At 35.2% G+C, this 20,244-nt stretch overlaps 3 protein-coding genes and 1 pseudogene across 4 annotated transcripts; all 4 read right to left on the bottom strand.

Annotated features, from left to right (window-relative positions):
• Nucleotides 1-2,402: 2,402 nt before the first annotated feature.
• LOC103499200 (PR5-like receptor kinase) lies at nucleotides 2,403-5,767 on the bottom strand. Its single transcript, XM_017043849.2, has 4 exons — nucleotides 4,793-5,767; nucleotides 4,527-4,598; nucleotides 3,885-3,923; nucleotides 2,403-3,729 (listed from the first exon to the last, which is right to left on the bottom strand). Exons 1-4 carry the CDS (start codon nucleotides 5,694-5,696, stop codon nucleotides 2,879-2,881), a joined length of 1,866 nt encoding a protein of 621 aa, XP_016899338.2. The 5' UTR covers nucleotides 5,697-5,767; the 3' UTR covers nucleotides 2,403-2,878.
• Nucleotides 5,768-5,913: 146 nt separating this feature from the next.
• Nucleotides 5,914-8,675, bottom strand: LOC103499026 (LEAF RUST 10 DISEASE-RESISTANCE LOCUS RECEPTOR-LIKE PROTEIN KINASE-like 1.2). 2 transcript variants are annotated; one of them, XM_051080219.1, is made up of 4 exons: nucleotides 7,641-8,675; nucleotides 7,414-7,446; nucleotides 7,054-7,320; nucleotides 5,914-6,949 (listed from the first exon to the last, which is right to left on the bottom strand). In XM_051080219.1, exons 1-4 carry the CDS (start codon nucleotides 8,449-8,451, stop codon nucleotides 6,159-6,161), a joined length of 1,902 nt encoding a protein of 633 aa, XP_050936176.1. In that variant the 5' UTR covers nucleotides 8,452-8,675; the 3' UTR covers nucleotides 5,914-6,158. The 2 variants fall into 2 exon arrangements, with proteins under 2 accessions (XP_050936176.1, XP_008460228.3); XM_008462006.3 differs by having other exon boundaries at nucleotides 7,414-7,449; nucleotides 7,641-8,674.
• A 416-nt stretch (nucleotides 8,676-9,091) lies between these two features.
• On the bottom strand, nucleotides 9,092-13,394 carry LOC107990466 (LEAF RUST 10 DISEASE-RESISTANCE LOCUS RECEPTOR-LIKE PROTEIN KINASE-like 2.1; annotated as a pseudogene).
• Nucleotides 13,395-15,037: 1,643 nt separating this feature from the next.
• On the bottom strand, nucleotides 15,038-19,329 carry LOC103498644 (LEAF RUST 10 DISEASE-RESISTANCE LOCUS RECEPTOR-LIKE PROTEIN KINASE-like 2.8). The gene is made up of 4 exons (XM_051079775.1): nucleotides 19,033-19,329; nucleotides 18,622-18,889; nucleotides 16,628-16,663; nucleotides 15,038-16,473 (listed from the first exon to the last, which is right to left on the bottom strand). The coding sequence occupies exons 1-4, from the start codon at nucleotides 19,327-19,329 to the stop codon at nucleotides 15,344-15,346; spliced, it is 1,731 nt and encodes a 576-aa protein (XP_050935732.1). The 3' UTR covers nucleotides 15,038-15,343.
• Between the last annotated feature and the right edge of the window lie 915 nt (nucleotides 19,330-20,244).

Raw genomic sequence — 20,244 nt, 5'->3', positions numbered from 1 at the left:
GTTACCGACGTTTTAACCGTTGGACCATTACGGATGTTTTGATTGTTGAACCGTTACCGATGTTTTGATCGTTGAGGCCTTACCGACATTTTGACCGTTGAACCGTTATCAACGTTTTGACTATCGAACCATTATCAACGTTTTTTTTCTTTTCTGCTTCACTATATATATCATACTTCCTTTCTTATTTGAGATTATCCATCGAAAAATAAAAATTATTCTCTCCCTTTCTACTTTGTTATGTTCTTGAATTTGAGCAAGTATCCACTAGTGTGTTGGTTTTTCGTTGGGTTGAGTGCAGCTCGACCAACAAAGGTTATTTTATCTTGGGGATGACAAGACATTTCTAGAACTGTTTGCATACCGACTAGAGGCTGGAGCCACAAGATGTCTTAAAAAAAGCGAGTTTCGTGACTCAGTCATACTAACGAGTTACTGTTTGCATACCAACTAGAGGCTAGAGCCGCAAGATGTATGGACAATTTTCTAGTATTGTGTGTTAGCTTTTTCCATTAACAAAGTATTGGAAATGGTGTTTGATCATAAAATAAAACAATACATAATATTCAATGAGATGTTAAATATTAGATAGGAAGTACGTATTTAGTACTAAAAAAACACATCAGCTCCCAAGTCATTAAGACATCTCTAGTTTGTAAACTTTGATTTTTCCTTCATAATTTTTCCTGGGCTTCAACACAGTACTGTTCGAGAAGATATGTAGACATTATTATTGTTTGATTGGATGGGCTCAACTATATGGAACAGGAAGGTTGCAGTGGTTTTAGGAGAGACGAAAAAGCATATCTACTTCTTCTAAATTGAATGGTAAAGTGTATTAGTGATGAATATGATCAAACTGATCAATTGAGACACTTGAATATTATTCTCTATTGGTATCATCTTTTCTCTCTCTTCGTCTTCATTTGTTCTCTTTTCGTTACGTGGTCTTCAAAGCATCCATGTCGTTTTTTGTTTTGCGTTTGTTGATTTTAAATACTTTACCAAAGAATATCAGACAAACTGATCACTTTACCAAACTACAAGAGCGTTTCAGAAGTAGTCTGTCTTTTTATTTTACACCAACGTATCAGTAGTTTATGTTCATATATTAACAAAAATAGTATTTTGAAGAAAACTGTAAAGAAAAATTGGTAGGGGACATTCTAGAACGAATCCTCTCCATCTGATATCTGTTCCCATTGGAAGACAAAAAAAGAAAATAATCATATAGGTTGAACCAATTTTGATATATATATATATATTATGTTTCTTCTCCACCACACCCACAAAACGCGTCATTAAATATCTTTGCTTATATGAGTGGTTGGAGTTGAAGAAGAAGAAGAATCAGTGTGTGGTATTAGGTCTGATTTTGAATGTCAACTTCATGATGGAAATTAGAATAAAACTAGATGGAATTCAACCTCATTTTTTCTATTCTTTCTTTTAACCACAGTCGATAAACTTCTATTATAGAAACTTGTCTTTATCCGAAATTTGACATCCATCCACCATTGTTAAAGAAAGTTATAAGAAAGCGAACACATCTTTCAAAAACGATAACATATAAAATATTAGATATTCAGTTTAGTTTTGATATTCTTCTCTACAAGTTTGTTATTACTAATTAATTTATTAAGAAAACAAAACACATTTTTAGAAAACCATAACATATGACATTTCAAAATGGCTATCTCCAAACAACATATAAAGATGATAATCACAATATTTCATGTGCACGAAACGCTAACAATTATAACGAGAGAGAGAGAGGCAGTGGATGGAACAAGAAACATAAATTTTAACACAAAGTTTGTCTCAGACTTGTCGGCTTAATTTCGGCGGCGACGGCGTGGGTTGGGTCGGTGCAGTTTCCGATTAAGTAGACATTGCAATGAGATTATATGCGGCGGTTCGATCTCGGTTTAAACAGGAAGACGATGATGAAAGAATTAGCCGACGAAAGACTTTTAATAATATGTTTGACAAAATCAGAAGAAGCTGCTGACGTCTTGTGTCGTCTTATACTGACGTCAGGAAAATGACGAAGACTGACGTCAGCAGGCTATCTCATCCAACCGTCGCCTTTTCTTGGTCACGACTTCCATCTCCTCTGTTCTTTATGTTATACATATAGCATTAGTTTTCTATAACTTTTCCACAATTTTCCAGTTTCTTTTCATCTTCTACCAAACTATGGGAGAAATAAATATATATTTTGTGTTTGTTGAGTTAATCTCTCCGAAATATGTTATGTTGAATCTGATAATGGCTGACTGAATATACTCTGTTTTTGGAAAGTTTTCCTTTTTACCATTTTTGGATGTTGGTTTAAGCGAAAAAACAATGGGTCTATCAAATTTAGTTCTTATTTCTTAATGGTATGCTTTGATCAGTAATGGAAGAAAGGTTTTGGCGATTTCGTATAATTTTTGTTGAAATGGGAATTGGCTATACCCATCGCTTTTCCATCTGTTATAAGACCATTAATAATGGTGGTTGTACGATAATATTTATGTTTGCAAGGGCAGTTGGGACTATAATTTTTTCCATACATTTAGAGAGCATACTCAGATTGTCCCTCTTTGAGGAAGATAAAAAATTTCTCCTTTGTGATCAACTAGTGTTCTAAATATGAGGTAGAAGAAGAAACAGTTGGAGGATGTAAGAAGAGGGTCCGTTTCGAGGGAATGGGTAATCCATCAACATTCCCTTCCAACATGGCGACTACCTCAGTCATGGACGGTCGGTCGTCCGGCAATGTTCGAATGCAATTCAAACCCACAACCACCAATTTTCTAGCTATTTCTTCTTCTTCCTCTGTTTCTCCCCACTGCCTACAATTTCTATACATTTCACATTCTGCAAGATTCTTTTATATCCAATCAGGAAAATACTCTTCACTATGGTCTCCCACTCCTTTATTAGGGCTTTGCCTTTCACCAACCACCTCAAGAATCAACATTCCATAGCTATAAACATCAGACTTGTGTGAAACTTTGCCATATCTTCTTTGTACTACTTCCGGAGCCATGAATCCTATTGTCCCCTTTACACCTGACATCGACACATGACTCTCTTTTGCCTTCCACTGCTTCGAAAGCCCAAAGTCGGAGATCTTGGGGCAAAACTCATCGTCCAAAAGAATGTTGTGTGGCTTGATATCAAAATGTAGAATCCTTGTATTGCAGCCACGATGCAAGTATTCTAATCCTCGAGCCACGCCCACAATGATGTTATACAGAGTCATCCAATTCAATTCAATTCTACCTTTTTGTAGCCCTTTGTGACATATGTATTTGTCTAATGACCCTTTAGGCATGTACTCATAAATCAAAGCTCTTTTGTTCCGCTCATAACAGAACCCCAAGAAAGTGACTATGTTTACATGGGAAGTTGTAGTGATGCTTATGACTTCATTGATGAAATCTTGGCAATTATCTTCGGATTCATTCAGAAGTTTTACGGCCACGTCGCGTCCATCTTGTAACTTTCCTTTGTAAACTGTGGCGAACCCTCCTTGGCCAAGCTTGTTCTTGAAAGAATCTGTGATTTTCTTCAGAGTTGAGTAAGTATATCGCTTTGGTATTCGTGTGGAATATCTTTTGATGGTTTCTTCAATAAGGTCTTGTTTGTTTGAGTTGGTAAGTGTCATTTTTCTGGTGTAGTAGATGAAAAGGATGATGATAAGGATGACCAAAACGATGCTTCCTGTGACACTTAAAGCTGAAGAAGGATTTCAAAATTTGTATGGTTAAGAAAAGCCTTGAATTGGATTGCAAAACTTTGGTGAGTTGAATGATTGTATAAAAGAAATAAAACAGTAAAAGGAAAATTAGAAAGTGAGAAAGGTTGGTAATGCAATTGAAGTCTTGTCATACCTATAGAGAGTGTTCTTTTCGATTGATTCTTTGACTTTTCTGTAAAAAAAAACATGAAATTATATGAACTCAAAACAATGACGACGATGACAGTAATTCAATTTTAGTAGAGTTGTTATGCAATTTTAGTATAAGCTAGAAGTCTTGATATATTGACGATCCATCCACATAGGTAAAACCACATATTTGATAGAGATATTGGGATGATATCCTTTTTTTTCCTCCAAATATTTCACGATATATCCTCGATATCTTTATGGGCGAGTATATATTAAGCTTTTTCAACTATCAATTTTTTTGGACTTTCAATCCAAAACTTCAATTTTCAAAGAACTTGAATTTGAAAAAACAAGAAAAAGGCTTCGACAATGGCCATACAATGGGTGGATGAGGAATTAGCCCTTTCATTCGAAAATCTCAATTCACGCATGTCACAGGAGACTCTAACCATAGGTATAAAACCAGTGGAGCTATAGAAAAACCTTTCATTCATAGAAGATACACACTCGATGATGGTTTGAATGATGACAGACTCACTTGTTTCAAGTATGCAGGGGATGAATTTGGAGAGTCGAACATGGTCAATATGTACACAACAATAGTAATTATGTTTTTTTCTAAATGTCTGTCAACATGACTTACTGATATTTGCATCCGTAGCTATATTTTCATCCTTGCCTGGAGAAGGTGCTTCTGTTGACGTATTTGACAATCCTGCTAAGACAAAACATGGAGAAATATGAACTCAAAAAAGAAGGGGAAGAAAATCACAAACAAGTCCTGAACTAAGTAGTGAACCATTAAAAAAAAGAGTTGAAATTGCAATGTATATTAAAGTTTAAATAAATAATTCTCTCAAACCTCTCTCACCATCCTCATTGTTGTTGAAAGGCTAAATAAATAAATACCCGATCTGGATGGAGAAGGTCGTGGTGTTCCTGCAAGTAGTGAGGAAGAATAGAATTCAGTCCTATCAAAGGAAGATTGACAGCAGCATCTTGATTGATTCAATTCCAAGTCATAAACATAAACACCACCACCACCAGAATCTTTGCAATTGTTGCATACTTGAGCATTTACAGTCCGCCCTGACTTAAAATGAGCTGTAATATGTTGCGCTACCTTTTGAAAATCATCACCAACTTGTTTTAGCAACCATTGTGGAATTGGCGCTACTACACTTATCCAACACATATCATTAGGCAGGAGTACGTTATTCTCATCTGGGATGTAGCTATATTCAGCTTCAGAACAAGTAGGGGTGTATGGTGGTAGAGGTTGGGAAGAACCGCAGTTAGAATATAAAGAAATTGTCAAAAACATGGAACTTGACGAAATATTTTTATCTGGTGAACAAAATCGATCTGAAAAACCAATTTCAGCTAGTATAAAAAATCGGTCAAATCGACTATGACCCAGGATTTGGTACTCTACTCCCTTAATTTCTATGATTGCAAGAACTCCATCACATCTAAGCGCCATCGTCTCGTCATAACCAACACGATTACAAGTTTCTGTTCCGTTAAATCTCCAGAAAGGCAATTCGTTGAGAATGCATTTGGAGGAATTGCAGTTGAAGAACCATTCATCATGAACAGCGGAGTTAGCAGGAGCAGAATTGAGCAGAATAAGGAGTATAAGAGCCAAAGAAAGTTGTGAAAGAAGAAATGGAAAGGATCTGGAATTCAATTTTGAGGAACAGAAATATGGGTCTTGGAATAATTTAGGAGAGGAAGACATGGTATTAGAGTATTGTAGTTGAAGGAAAAGTGAAAGTTTAGAATGTGTTTTGGGTCTTACTAAAGCTCTCATTTTGTCGGTGAACAATCTTCAAATTAAAGGCGAAGAAGACGAAGACGACTTTAGGCTACCCAACTTGTTTCAATTCGTTGATTCTGTAAGCATTATATCCCTACCAATTTATTTGAATCGTGACCCATGGATGACCAAAACAATTGTGGAAATTTTGCCTCTCACTCTCTTGCTCTTGCTGTGCAATGAAAACTTGTCGAGATAAAAACTCACAAGATAAACAACGGAAAATGTATGCACTTTTATACTCCCAAACTAAGCTATATATCTTAATATTCGTATTTGTATCTGTATTGAGATTAATAGATGATAAAGATAATGGTTTTTTTAAAGGTTTAACATGTATTTTACTTTAAAACTCAGCCATTGCCATTTGGTGTTGAAGTTCTGGTAATCCAAAGCACAACGGCAGAATCTGGGGATTGTCTCTATCTTCTGTCTTCTTTTGGATTCCCACATCTTCTAACTTCTGTTCTCTATGTTTTTCAAAATTTGTAGTGTCTCCAACATTGAGGGTCTTGTATCCCTCACACTTTGAAGGCATTGAAATGCCAACTCTGCTACTCTGCATATCATGTCTCTGATCCTTTCATCTGTTTTAAATCCAAGACATGGGTCTACAAAGTCGTCTAATTCTCCGTTCTGGATCTTGTTGATCGCCATTGTCGATAGATTAATCTCATGCCTGTGCCTCGTGATATCAACTGCTGGCTTTGAAGATATCAGCTCAACCAACACGACTCCAAAGCTAAACACATCGCTTTTCTTTGTGAGTTGGTAACATTCTTGATACTCTGGATCAACATATCCCGGAGATCCTTGTGGAGAAGTTGAAACATGTGTCACTTGTGTAGGAAAAAGACGAGACAGTCCGAAATCGGCAACTTTGACATTGAAGTTGTTGTCAACGAGAATGTTGGTGGTTTTAACATCGCGGTGGATGGTTTCTGAAGCATGGAGAAAAGCGAGAGCACTTGCTGTCTCTATGGCAATCTTCAACCTTGTAAGCCATGGAAGCTCACCCGGTCTTGCTTGGATGCCGTGAAGATGATCGGCAACTGTGCCATTTGGTACAAATTCATAAACCAACAATAGTTCACGGCAATGTCGGGAGGCGCATCCATAAAGAATGACTAGATGTGGGTGGCGCAAACGAGTAAGGATCTCAACTTCATTCATGAAATGCTCAACTTTTCTATAGCTATTTTGGAACAATCGTTTAACTGCAACCTCACGTCCATCTCGGAGTTTGCCTGTTAGAGATCAAAGAAAATTCAAATGAATACTATACTAAGCTGCACCAATCGTTTTGCAGTTCACTCCAACCGCACAGTAGAGAAAACTAAAAAGTATTCACCGTAGTAGACGGTGCCAAAGCCACCATCTCCAAGTTCGTTGGTAGTGTTAAATTTGTCTGTAGCTCGTACAAGTTCTTGATAAGAGAAGAGAGGAACAGCCATGGAATTTTCTCCATGCTGATCAAGTGCCTTCATTAGACGATCACGAGAATTATTTGGAAGGAGAATGGAGGAAGAAGCATGGGGATGCTTAGTTTTGTTCAAATGGTTCCTAATTAAAAAGATTAGACTCATAATCACTATGCCTCCTAAACCAGAGCCAACACCTGTAATGCCATTCGGTTTATTCTAATTAGTTAAATCAGGTTTCAAATCTAATGAGCATATGTAATGTGAAATCAAGGTCTAGATTTTAGTACCTATCATAATCTTCTTCCATGTATCATTTGATCCTTCTGTCAGGACAAGCAAATTGTTAGAGAAGACCAAATAAGGTTTTGGATATATTATTAATTTAGTTATATGATTTGGTTTACATAGTTCTTCGTTCTAAACACAATCTGCATACACTGTTATGAAAACGACGAGAACGTAGAACGGTTTATTATAAGTATGAAAGACAGAGAGGAAGGGGAATGAGACGTACTAATGATATTAGGAGCAGGAGGAGGGAGAAGAGGAAGAAGAGGAGCTTTACAGTCGTAAGAACTAGCAATTCCATTTGTACAAATGCAGTAGTATGGATACGTGTTGTTCCCTCCACATTTGCCTCCATTTTCATTGCATTCATTACAAGCATCCTTATACCAATTCTCATATTCTACATCGAAACCCCATTTCACAGCCTTTTCCACCAAACTTTTCCTCTCTTTTATACCTTCTTTCAACCCCTCTCTCGTGACCATCACCTCTATGTTCATTCCGCATTCCCCCCTTTCTAGACTCCAACTCTTCGCCGACGGCTCGAATGCATAATTCGGTCTCCGAAGCTTTTCCCATTTCCCACCGCACCAAAATTTGTAAGTATCCGGAATTTGAATTTCGTTATCCGTCGTGCAATTGTACCATACCGAAATATTCTGATTGTTGGAAGAATACACGAACCGATGCCCATTCATAGTCGCCACTTGGATTTCATTTTCTGGGCAGTAATTTTCGAACAGGTCTGATCTTGCTATCCTCATTCTATTATTCGATTGGTTGATTCTCAGAACGTTGTATTCCAGAGAGTTTATGTAAACTGTGGTGGTTTGGTTGTTCTTGCAGTTCAGTTTGAATTCTTGCTGCCCGCATACTCTCTCCTTCTTATTCCCCCAAAAGGGATACCTGATGTTTACTAATTCGCCGCAATTGTAACTCTCACCGCAATCTTCGCTGAAACATGGGGAAAGGTGAAACACGATGAAGAAGAAGAAGAAGAACAAGGTACTATTTCTGGGTTTTAGGTAGATTTTCATTTTCTTGAGTTTCTGAACAGTCAAAAGATATGATTAGAGATAATTATTAGGTACCAAGCTTCCTGTCTATTCACTCACTGAGAACTGAGAAGTGTCATCTTCAAAGAAATGTCAGCAACCAATTGATATATGAATCCATTGGTTGCTTTTGCTTCATAAGAATTGATCAATGGAGTGAGATTTTTCTAAGAAAACGTGTCTTATTTATGAATAACCGATATGGGGTACACTATCTTCCATAGCTTTCCTGTAATAAATCAAAAATTGGCCGTCAAACACTCCAGCTAAATAGGTTGTATAATGCATATACAAGATTTTCTTCATCAAAGTTTCTTGGTACTTGTGGACTTGCCATCAAATCAAACAAGTTTGAATTAGTCAATTGTTCAGTCGGGAAAAAAGATGGTCATTTATGAGAGTCCTTGTTCTAGAGACCTGGGAGACTTGGAACTTTCAAACCTTCAACTTCCTTAAGGGAAGGGTTGATTATTGAGATGTTAAATCACTTTCATTCTGCTTAGTAAATAGCGAATATGGTAGAGATTATTTTTAGTGTGATTTTAATTTTTGCTTAGGACAAACAAATGCGTGTCTGATCTCGAAGGGGTTGATATCTTTGACACATTGGGCTATGCATTTGCTCTCCTTCAAAAAAAAAAAAAAAAAAACGTTTGAAATAGTCATTTATTAACTCAAAAGGCAAAAATATATCAAATTTGAGTCTTCAAATAGGGGAATTGTTGTTCTTGAGCTGCTTCTGCTCTACTCTCAAACTAACAATAGGATTTTATAGACAGAAGAAAATGCGTCCAATAGGCAAGTGGGCATCAAAAGCCAGCGTCATTAGTACGAGTTGGATGAAGAAGAAGCAGCAACACCTTGGAGTAGATCAGTCGCAGGAGGTCCAAACAAGTTGGGTTTTGGTGGAATCTGTAAGACATCGACACTGCCTTCCAACATCGCAACCACATTGGTCATCGATGGCCTGTTGTCAGGTAATGTCTGAATACAATGCAGCCCCACAATTATCATCTTTCTTGCCATTTCTTCTTCCTCCTTTGTATCTCCCCAGGAATAAGAACCTTCACCAATTTCATGTTGTATAAGTTTATTATATATCCAATCAGGAAAATACTCTTCACTGCTCTGCCCCATTCCTTCATTGGGATACTTTCTTTCACCCAACATCTCAAGAACCAACATTCCATAACTATAAACATCAGATTTGTGGGAAACTTTGCCAAGATTTCTAAATATTACTTCAGGCGCCATGAATCCTACTGTTCCTTTCATACCTGTCATTGACACATGACTCTCTTTGGCCCTGCATTGCTTAGCAAGCCCAAAGTCTGAGATCTTGGGGCAGAAATTATTGTCCAAAAGAATATTGTCTGGTTTGATGTCAAAATGCACGATCCTTGTGTTGCAGCGGCAATGCAAAGCCTGGACCCACACCAATAATGATGCTATAGAGTGTGTTCAAACTCAACTCCACACCATTTTTTACTTGTCGCCGTCTTTGAAATATATACTTGTCCAATGACCCCTTAGACATATACTCATAAACTAAAGCCCTTTTACTTCGCTCATAGCAGAATCCCAAGAGGGTGGCTATGTTTACATGCGATGTTTTGGTGACGCTAACAACTTCATTCATTAAATCTTGGCCGTTTTCTCTTGATTCTTTCAAGAGTTTCACTGCCACGTCCTGACCATCTTGTAGTTTTCCTTTGTAGACAGTGCTAAATCCTCCTTGGCCAAGCTTGTCCATGAAGGAATTTGTGATTTTCTTTAACTGTGAGTAACTATACTGCTTTGGTGTGTGCGTGGAATAACTCCTTATCATTTCCTCAATTTTTTTGTCCTCCAGGAAGTGTTTCCTTTTGAAGTATATGACGATGATTATGGAGATTGTTAAAATGATGCTTCCTGAAGCAATTGCGACTGAAGAAAAAAGGAGATTAGAAAAGCAACAATGCAATGCTGAAATTTAGTGAATAATACCAAAAGAGTAGGAAAAGGAGAGCGAAGAGTTGTGAGATGGTTGGTTATGAAATTATAGCATAAACTGGAAGTGTCCAGTACCTATGATAAATATTTTCTGGAGTAAATTGGACTTTCCTGCATAAGAAAACATGAATTGTTAAGATTTTCTGGAAATAAAAAATATTCCATAGAAATTTGAAACTGAACTTTTGTAGAATAAACATGTCAAAGTAATAGAGTTGTGAAATATGTGTATATATTTCTGTTGGATTCAATTCACATGACCTGAGAAGAAAGCAAGTTAGTTGTGATTATATTATTATATTGTACTTCGTTTTCTATACAGATAAAGAACGAAAGCTGAGAGGTTTTATATATTATCCATAAACAGGTTAAAGTAGCTGCAAGTTTAATTTTTTAACTTTGAAATTTGTATCTATTAACTTTCAGGGAGCTGATCTTGAATACCTTTTCTTTTCAACTTTGATGTGGTATATTGGAAGAAAGAAATGGGCATACCAGGTGGAGGAGCAACTACGTAGACGTGAGGACAATGCTGATCTTGGGTTTCACAAATGCAGTAAAATAGGTGCGTTGCATTTTTTCCACACTTTCCATGGGTTTCTCTACATGCCTCACATGCTAACGTATACAGATCCGTATATTCAACATCCAACTCTTGTTTCGTCCTACTTGCTGGCTTCTCAGACAGATTCATTCTGAATTTTAAGCCTTCTATTTCTTCATACCTAATATAATGTCCCAACCTCATGTATATCATATAATTATCAGACGCTATAGCCTTCTCCAACCGGCCCAGTTTGTTCTTTCGACCTTCTTTCAATCCTTCCATCGTTACTGGTCTACTGAATCCTTCTATCGCTTTTGGTCTCCCGAATCTGGGGCTGAACCTACGTCTTGTACGAGTCTTTTTCACCACAATCTATATTAGGTAGAAAAACATAGGAATGAGTCCTTCGTGCAGTAGACATTTTTACACTACCTCAATTTATGGCGTACTATGAAAATAAATTAATATAGCATTGGATGTCAAATTATCAACGAAGGAATAAGTACCACAAAAGTACTAGTCATCATGCTCTAGCTTGGTATAGACAGTCATCTAATTATATTATATAATAGCAACGTCCATCATTGATGAATTTCTATTAGTGATAAACTACTATGTTCATTGGTAGAATCTTACTAGCAATATGGTTTTATCATTGATAGATTTGCAACTAGGATCATCTAGCTTAGGATGTGATCAAACTGAAAAAGAAAGAGAAAGTGATAAACATAGGATCACTTAGTAAGTTATTGCCGTCATCATGTAAACATTTAGTTAGGACGACTAATTGGTTAACTAGAGTTGGAGTATTTAAAATTGTACCCATCTCTATGCATCCACTCCAATCACAAATGAAAAACATGTAATTTTTATTTAAAATTATTTTCTAAATATTTATTAACTAATTATCCGTTTTAAAATCACCCCCAACTAGATATCAACTCAAAACAACATATACTAGAAAGGTGTTTGACCTCTTTTTTTTTTTAATTTCTGTGTTAAGATGGTAAATAAGTATCTCTCACTTTTTATTGTGGCTCATTTTAAATAAAGGGTTGACGAGATAAATAGCAAATTTTAAAGTTTCATTTGATAAAATAGCAAAACTATTTTTTAAATAAAAAAAAATACATATTAGCAAATGTCCAAACTGCAGCCTAAAATTGATAAAGAAAAACCAACATTACAACCTAAATCAAATTCAAAAAGAGCTAAATTAACATAAATACGGGATCTCTTCTCCTCTATGCCTAAAGATGTCCACGGGGCGAGGCTGGGGATGCCACTCCACGTCCCTGTCCCCCTTTATCATTCCCCATTCCCACCAAATTCTCGCAGGAAAGGGGACGGGGATTCCTATGGGGATTTTGCGGGGTTCGGGTTTCCTGCGAGAAAATATTCTCCATTTTTTTTTATTTTAGTTTAATTTTATTTTTCAATCGAAATGTATATAAATTTCCAATTTTGTTTTATTTTGGATAGAATATTATTAATTTTCTTATTTAAAACAATTCAAAATGTCAAAGCCTCATTATTAATAAAATTAAAAATTCAATTATTAGAATATACATTTAGAAATTCATTCAGAAAATTAAAAAATCAACGAAGCCTCCAATTACATAATATTTTTTAAAACACGACAATATATTTTTTAAAAGAAAAGTTTGCAAATTACAAGTTAATGCTTAAAAAAATTCACAATATAGAAATGAAATTAGGCGGAAAAAAATAAAAAATAGAATAGATAAAAAAGAAAGGAAGAATAACAAAATATATTTTTTAATTATTTTACATATTATTAAATAAGTAAATAAATAAATATTTATATTTATACTTAATTATATATATAGGTTAACTTTCATAAATGTACGAAAACATCAAATTATTTACGATTCGTACGAGAAAGCTCGTCTTCCTCTTGCGATTTCTAACAAATCCCAATAATAGTTCAGATAGATGAATGATGGTCAGATCTGATGGAATGGATCGAATTAGAAGTTTAAATAACGTAAAATTGTAATAAATATCATAGTTTACTACTGGGTTTGTTCAATTTTCTCCTTATTTATTTATTTTGAGTAATAAGTACCTTGCTAGCAGACTCCATCAGGGGCAGCGTGTAGTTTACATATCGATTACGATTCATGTCTCTGAAGCTGAACCATCCTCTCCCAAATTCCGCAGCCCCCAATACTCGGCTCATTTTCTCTATCTCACCTTCTGACCCGTTTGTCATTGCGTTCGCTTTAATCTTCATTTTCGGCACTCCAGTTTGTCCGCTCGTTTCAGAAACGTAACTCCTCCCCACCGGTTTTGAGCCCCAACCAAATCCGTAATGCTCACAATTCTTCTCTTCTTCGGGATAATCGTACCAGACAGTACACATGTTTGATCTGTCATTGGAACAATACATAGACTCATGGTGTTCCAGAGTTGTTGTTTCCATTTTCTTTAGTGCGTAAAAATTATCAAAGTTATCTTCTTTCATGATCCTCACTCGATGATGATCCCACTGGTCGATCTTCATACAGTTATAATTATATTCCTCCAATGAATTCATTCCAATTCTATAATCCAAATTCAGCCTCCTGCATATCTCTGGATTGTAGTAATTCACACCACGAGCTTTAAATTCATAGAGGGCGTCATGGCAACATGGAGGAAAATGAATCAAGATGAAGGCGATGAAGATGATTTTGTTGATGGTGGAGGTTTGAAAGAAAGTCAATTTGAGATGGGTTCTCATTTTCTTGAGCTTCTGAACAACCAAATGTATTAGATAGGTGGGTTTTGTATAGTCTTAGCAGATGTAAGTTAAATATTTGTCATTGGCAAAGAATGTCAACAGAAAAACATAAAGAAAGTCAGCAAAAAAAAACATAAACAAAAGGAAACAGTTAAGTTGACTTGAGAGAGTGAGAGAGTTTATTTTTAGAGAAATCATAGTAGGTTGCTTATGAGAATATGATACACCAAAATACACACAAAATCCTTACTTTTTAAAATACTCTCCATCTTCAAACTATCGTTCAACTCAGTGTTTTATTATCAATTATATCAACGATATATTAGTAAAGTGGATCAAGCATATCATTAAAATGAATAATTATCAAGTACATCAATCAAGTTACAGGTGTACATCAATTGTGTATTGGTAGGACTTTAAGCATACCAAGTGTATTTAGTCAATTGAGTGTATCAATGAAGTAACTTGGTGTATCAAATTTCTTGAGTATACCAATGAAACATAACAAGTTTATTAGCAGTGTATCAAACTTATTAATGAAGCATTTAAGTGTATCAAAACCTAAAAGGTATCCAACGTATCAGAAGAATAAAGTGTAACAAGGAGTATTAGGTTTGCCAAAGTGTTTCAAAGCTATCAAAGAGTATCAAATACATCAAGTGTATTAAGAGATATTAGGTGTATCAAATTTATATCAATAACGAGGTCATTTGTGATATTTTACATCTTTTATACGTAAGTTATGCATTGTTTTCGCAAGTGCCCCCTTGTTTTTATCCTTTCTTTAAATCTTGCAACAGCTTAATAATGTTATTTTTCTTAAGGTCTCGGTTTGCAATTTCCACACAAAGTATTTGTACTTCTGGGTTGAGGTTTTGGGAACTGATCTATATTTCAAAAGGAGCAATTTAAAATTCTCTTCTTGTGAACCCATTATGAAATAATTTTTGTTTGATTTTGCACTAGTTGTAGATTAGATTTGTTAGCCATTACTTTTTTCTTTCTGATTATTCAATCAAGTTTATAAATGGTTTTTCTTATGGAATATTATAGCAAATAGCACAATTTAGAAAACAAAGCTTGGTGAGAACAACTATGGTCTTGCAATATGTCATTCTGTGATCTAACTATCCAGGTTCTTGCAGCTTGCAACACTGTTTGTGAGTAAGTTTAAAAAGAATTTCAAGTCAAAAATTTTTCCTTTATAGTCTTCAAATCATATACAAGTTTGAATTACTCAATTGATTACTCAAAGGGATAAAAGATCATATGAAATCTGAGAGTGTTGATTCAAAAGTAAATATGTGATTGTTGTTGTATGCTGCTTCTCTGCTAAATATCAATCTCCTATTCTGGTTCTTACAGGTTGCAAGTGCAACACTCCTCCCTCTCATTTTCCTAAAAGGAGTAGGATATGAAAAATTAAACCAAGTCTCCTAATTGTAAATAGTAAAGTACCACAGGCTGTTAAACATTCATATCAAGTGAAATTGCCCTCCACTTTACACTTTCCTTATTGTCACCAAATCATATACAAGCTTGTATATTACTCAAAAAGGATAAAGGACATGAAACCTAAGAGTCCTCATTCAAGAGGGTAAATATGATTGTTGTTGTGATGCTTCTATGCTAGAAAATGAAGAGGAAGAAGGTTGGGGATGCTCAAAGGTTGGAGGTCCAAACAAGTTGGGTTTTGGTGGAATCTGTAAGCCATTAACACTGCCTTCCAACATTGCAACAACATCGGTCAACGACGGCCTGTCGTTGGGCAATGTTTGAATACAATGTAGTCCCACGATTATCATTTTTCTTGTCATCTTTTTTTCTTCTTCTGTGTTTCCCCACAAACAGTCTTCATCTATTTCACTTTGTGTGAGAGTATTATATATCCAATCAGGAAAGAACTCTTCACTGTTTTGCCCCACTCCATCATTTGGATTCTTTCTTGCTCCCACCATTTCAAGAACCAACATTCCATAGCTATATAAATCAGACTTGTGAGATACATTACCAATGTTCCTGAATATTAGTTCAGGCGCAATAAATCCTACTGTCCCTTTCACGCCTGTCATCGTTACATGACTTTCTCCAGCCTTGCATTGCTTGGCATGCCCAAAGTCTGAGATCTTGGGACAAAAATCGCTATCCAAAAATATGTTATGTGGTTTAATGTCAAAATGCAAAATCCTTGTGTTACAACCACGATGCAAGTACTCTAAGCCTCGAGCCACACCAATAACAATCCTATAAAGTGTGTTCCAATCCAACTTGTCGTTGTTTGTCTGTGGCCCTTTGTGAGATATATATTTGTCTAATGACCCTCTAGACATATATTCATAAATTAAAGCTCTTTTTTTCCTCTCGTAACAGAAACCTATGAGTGAGACTATATTTACGTGCGAAGTTCTAGTGATGTTAACCACTTCATTGATAAAATCTTGGCCATTTTCGCTGGACTTGTTCAAAACTTTCACAGCCACATCAAGTCCGTCAGGTAGCTTTCCTTTGTAGACAGTGCTAAATCCTCCTTGACCTAATTTGTTCTTGAAAGAGTTTGTGATTTTCTTCAGCTTTGAGTAACTATATCGCTTGGGAGTTAGTGTAGAATATCTCCTTATACTTTCCTCAATTATTTTATCTTTGTTTGATATGCATTTTATCGTGCAGTAGATGCAGATGATTATAGAGATTATCAGAATGATGGCTCCCGAAGCTGCAGCTGAAAAATGGGTTTGATAGTCAGGTTAATGTCTGTAATGTGAAATCAAGTTCAAGAATAATGCCATTAATTCCATTTGATAGTCAAGTTTTGGTCACTTTCCAACCATAAGAATAATAATGTTTGTAATTTGAAATCAAGTTGTAGTTTTTACCAATGAAGACGGGCTGTGTCCATATTCTTCTTTTTCCTGGCATGGGAAGCAATTGGCAAGCAAATCGTTAGATCACAGGATTGTTTTACAAAAAGAATGAGAAAACTAATCAAACTTGGAATATTATATTATAGGCACAGGTTAATGCAAAAACAGTTTATAAGTAAGACCAAGAATATTATCCACCACCACTTGGTCTTGCAATTTTTGGGCAATTCCAATTTAAACTGAATCCCTTCTTCAAGTGATCAGAATAACTCTTCCTCAACAACCCAGAAAAATCACCATCCATTCACTAAAGTCTTTATACGTACCTCAAATGGAGGATTGACAAAGAATTGAAAGCGAAGTTCTTAATGTATCATGGAAAGACTTCAAGAACTGACTCTTAGCAATATTATGGCTCACTTTTCAAAATTTACAAATAAGGCAAATCTCCAATCCCAGATAGAATATGTTTGAGATATTTTTACTTGATTTCTTTTGTTATTCCCGAGCTACTATTTTCTTCTTCCCCATGTTGGTTATTTGTTCCTTTGTTTTCTCCCTTCTCCACAAGGACGAAATCGAAATAAAAAATGGTTGAAATCGAACTAAATCCAAGTTTTTCTAATTTTCAACTACTTGAACGATGATGAAAACTAATGAGAGAGAGAATGATAGTAGTACACATCAAGTGTATCATTATCTAGCAAATGTACAAAGCAATGCATCACTAAATATATAACCATATAACTCATTATGGAGTATATAAATAATATATTATAGAGTATATCAGTAAATCTACATCACTGTCAAATATACCAATCAAATGTACAAGTATATATCAATAGTGGATTAAGTGTATCGAAGACTTTCAAGTATATCGAGTGCACTTAATTAATCAAGTGTAACAATAAAGCATATAAAATGTATTAGTAGTGTATCAAACCTATTAAATTTTTTGAGTGTATCAATGAAGCACAACAAATTTATCTACAATACATCGAGTATATTAAATTCATCTAGTGTATCGATGAAACATAATAAGTGTATCAACGGTACATGTATCAATGAGGCATAGCAAGTATATCTGTTATACATTAAGTATATCAAATCCAAATGTTGTATGTTGTTAGCCTAATTTATTAAAGTTATTATGATAATGTGGGGGAAACTATTGTAAGTTACGTAACTAATGAAAATATTTACAAAATTCTATTTGTGTTAGACATTAATATTTTGTTATATTTGAAAATACCTTTAAATGTGTCAGAAGTTCATATGATATCAAGAGAATTCTATTATAGAGTGATATTGTGGTTGTTTGTTTTCAGCATAAATGGGCAAAGAAAAGATATCATATTAGCATGCTACCAATAATAGCTTTTAATCACTAATAACATACTATTCATACGATAGCTTCTACTATTGATAGTATAAATGAAATTGATATAGTTATAGTTTTGTTGAAATAAATTATTAATTTTAAGTTATGATATCAACATTTATATAAATATATCATCTAAAAATTCAAAAGATCAATGATAAAGTGACATATTATGCATGACGTCATTGATAGAATGATATCGATATAAAAGTAATCATTGATAGTATGAGAGGAAAGAAATCAAAGAGCAAAATGGGTATTTTCAAAAAATTTATCATGAGACCGATAAAAAATTGTCATTTTTGTAAATATTTTTATACTGGGGATAGTTGCAAATGTAGCAATTATATTCAAAATAATTAAATATATAGCAACATTTTAAAAAAATTGCAAATATAGAAAAATTTATCAAAATCTATCGATGATAGGAGTCTATCACCGATAGACCATGTAGCAAATGTTGGTCTATCACTGATATACTATAGAAGTCTATCAACAATAGAAGTCTATCACCGATAGATTTTGCTATATTTACAATTTTTTAAAAACATTGCTACATAGTTAATAATCATTCTAAAAGTTGATATCCATTCTAATTATCTTAATTAAAATAATAGGTCGGTACCAGGAGGAGAAGGAGGTCCGCAAACGTAAGGATATATACCACCTCCACAAAAGCAGGCAAATTGTTCGCGAACGACGGAACCGCACTGGCCGCCGTATTCTGTACATCCATCGCAAGCTATGGTGTAAGAATCCCCATATTCAACTTCAAATCCTTCTTTCAATCCCCTTTCCACCACCCTCGTTCTGTTCTTTACTCCTCCTCTCAATACATCACCCGTAATTGTCACTTCGATGTAGTATTCTTGTCCAAAGCATAATTCACTCTCCTATTACTTTCTTCCTCTTCCCCTCCGCACTCAAATGTGAAATTCGACGGAACATTCACTAGCGGCGGACAATTGTACCACAAAGACAGATTCTGATTATTCGAAGTATAACTGAACAGACTGAAATCCTACGACGTTGCTACTTTTATTTGGCTGTTAGGGCAGTAATCACCGAACAGCTCTGATCTTGCTATCGTCATTCTATTATTCGATTGACTGATGTCCACAACGATATATTGGCGATTGTTGATTCGTATCATGGTTTTGTTGTCTTTGCAATTGAGTCCAAATTCTCGCCGACCGCAAAATTCTGGCCGCTCATTCCCCCAAAACGGATACGATATGTCTACCAAATCTCCACAGTTGTAGTTCACCCGGCAATATTTAAATTGCTCGTAGTTATCATCGCCCAACCAGAGCTGAACATCAAACCAAACCATTGTGAAGAAGAAACACCAAACTTTTATCCAACCTCGCCGTTTGAAATTAATTTTCTGGGCAGTAAGTTTCGAAAAGGTTTGATCTGGCATCGTCATTGTTTTATCCGATTGGCTGATGTTCGTACTCTAAATGTGCAACAAGCTCATTTAGTTTTGGTATAATTGAATTCTCTTTTTGCTAAGCATTGGAACTTGAATTCTCCCCTTGAACCCTAAACCCTTATCATGGGGGAAGATGAATAGCGATGAAGGAAATGAAGTTGGTCAATTTGAGATGGATTTCGTTTTTCTTGAACTAAAAATGCTCAGAAACAAATAATCAAATCCGAGCAGGCCGTCGATATTATATGAAAGGCAGAGCTAAAGGGATATCATCAAAAGAAAGAAGATTATAAAGGAGACGACTTTTAGTTAACATTGAATTGATGTTTGAACAGATTGATTGATTCCACGGAAGTCACTTTCACTGATGACTGAAGACCCACTTCCATCTAAGTCAACTTTTTGCATTAAGTATATCAGTTGGTCCCCTTTTGTTAGTTGGGGGATTGGTGGGCTGGTTCTTTTTCTTTTATGTCTTTGTATGTTTTTCATTCCTTTTTCAATAAAAGTTGTTTGGTTCATGAAAAAAAGTTTATCTACAGTTGCTTTCCTGCTTGAAGTAGCCTATCTTTTACTGCAGGGAAGATTGGTTGTATTAGATTTACTTAAATTTATTGTATCTTACCACATCTTCTCTATCTTTTAGGAATATTGTGTGTAGATTATTGTATCCATTCTATTATAAAAAGGGTGTGTCCTTCACATGTTGATTAATGAAAACATAGCTGAGAATTACAAATACCTGAATTTTATCAGGTTGTTGTGCTTCAGTATGTTGGAGTATCAATGAAGACAGCAGACAATGGATCCAAC

The sequence above is a fragment of the Cucumis melo genome, chromosome 12 (assembly GCF_025177605.1).
Source record: "Cucumis melo cultivar AY chromosome 12, USDA_Cmelo_AY_1.0, whole genome shotgun sequence".
NCBI classification, from domain to species: domain Eukaryota; kingdom Viridiplantae; phylum Streptophyta; class Magnoliopsida; order Cucurbitales; family Cucurbitaceae; genus Cucumis; species Cucumis melo.
The sequence above is the reverse complement of the archived record's forward strand: the minus strand, read 5'-3'. Positions and strand labels throughout refer to the sequence as shown.

Excerpts from the sequence above, each read along its gene's own strand:
- LOC103499200 (XM_017043849.2), bottom strand. The coding sequence starts at position 5,696 with ATGAGAGCTTTAGTAAGACCCAAAACACATTCTAAACTTTCACTTTTC. Across the intron at positions 4,599-4,792 it reads ACCTTCTCCATCCAGATCGG|GATTGTCAAATACGTCAACA; the intron begins GTATTTATTTAT and ends TTGTCTTAGCAG. Across the intron at positions 3,924-4,526 it reads AGCTACGGATGCAAATATCA|AAAAGTCAAAGAATCAATCG; the intron begins GTAAGTCATGTT and ends TTTTTTTTACAG.
- LOC103499026 (XM_008462006.3), bottom strand. The coding sequence starts at position 8,451 with ATGAAAATCTACCTAAAACCCAGAAATAGTACCTTGTTCTTCTTCTTC. Across the intron at positions 7,450-7,640 it reads TCCTGCTCCTAATATCATTA|AAGGATCAAATGATACATGG; the intron begins GTACGTCTCATT and ends TTGTCCTGACAG. Across the intron at positions 6,950-7,053 it reads CTTTGGCACCGTCTACTACG|GCAAACTCCGAGATGGACGT; the intron begins GTGAATACTTTT and ends GATCTCTAACAG.
- LOC103498644 (XM_051079775.1), bottom strand. The coding sequence starts at position 19,329 with ATGGTTTGGTTTGATGTTCAGCTCTGGTTGGGCGATGATAACTACGAG. Across the intron at positions 18,890-19,032 it reads GCCCTAACAGCCAAATAAAA|GAGAGTGAATTATGCTTTGG; the intron begins GTAGCAACGTCG and ends AGAAAGTAATAG. Across the intron at positions 16,474-16,627 it reads GACACAGCCCGTCTTCATTG|CTGCAGCTTCGGGAGCCATC; the intron begins GTAAAAACTACA and ends CCCATTTTTCAG.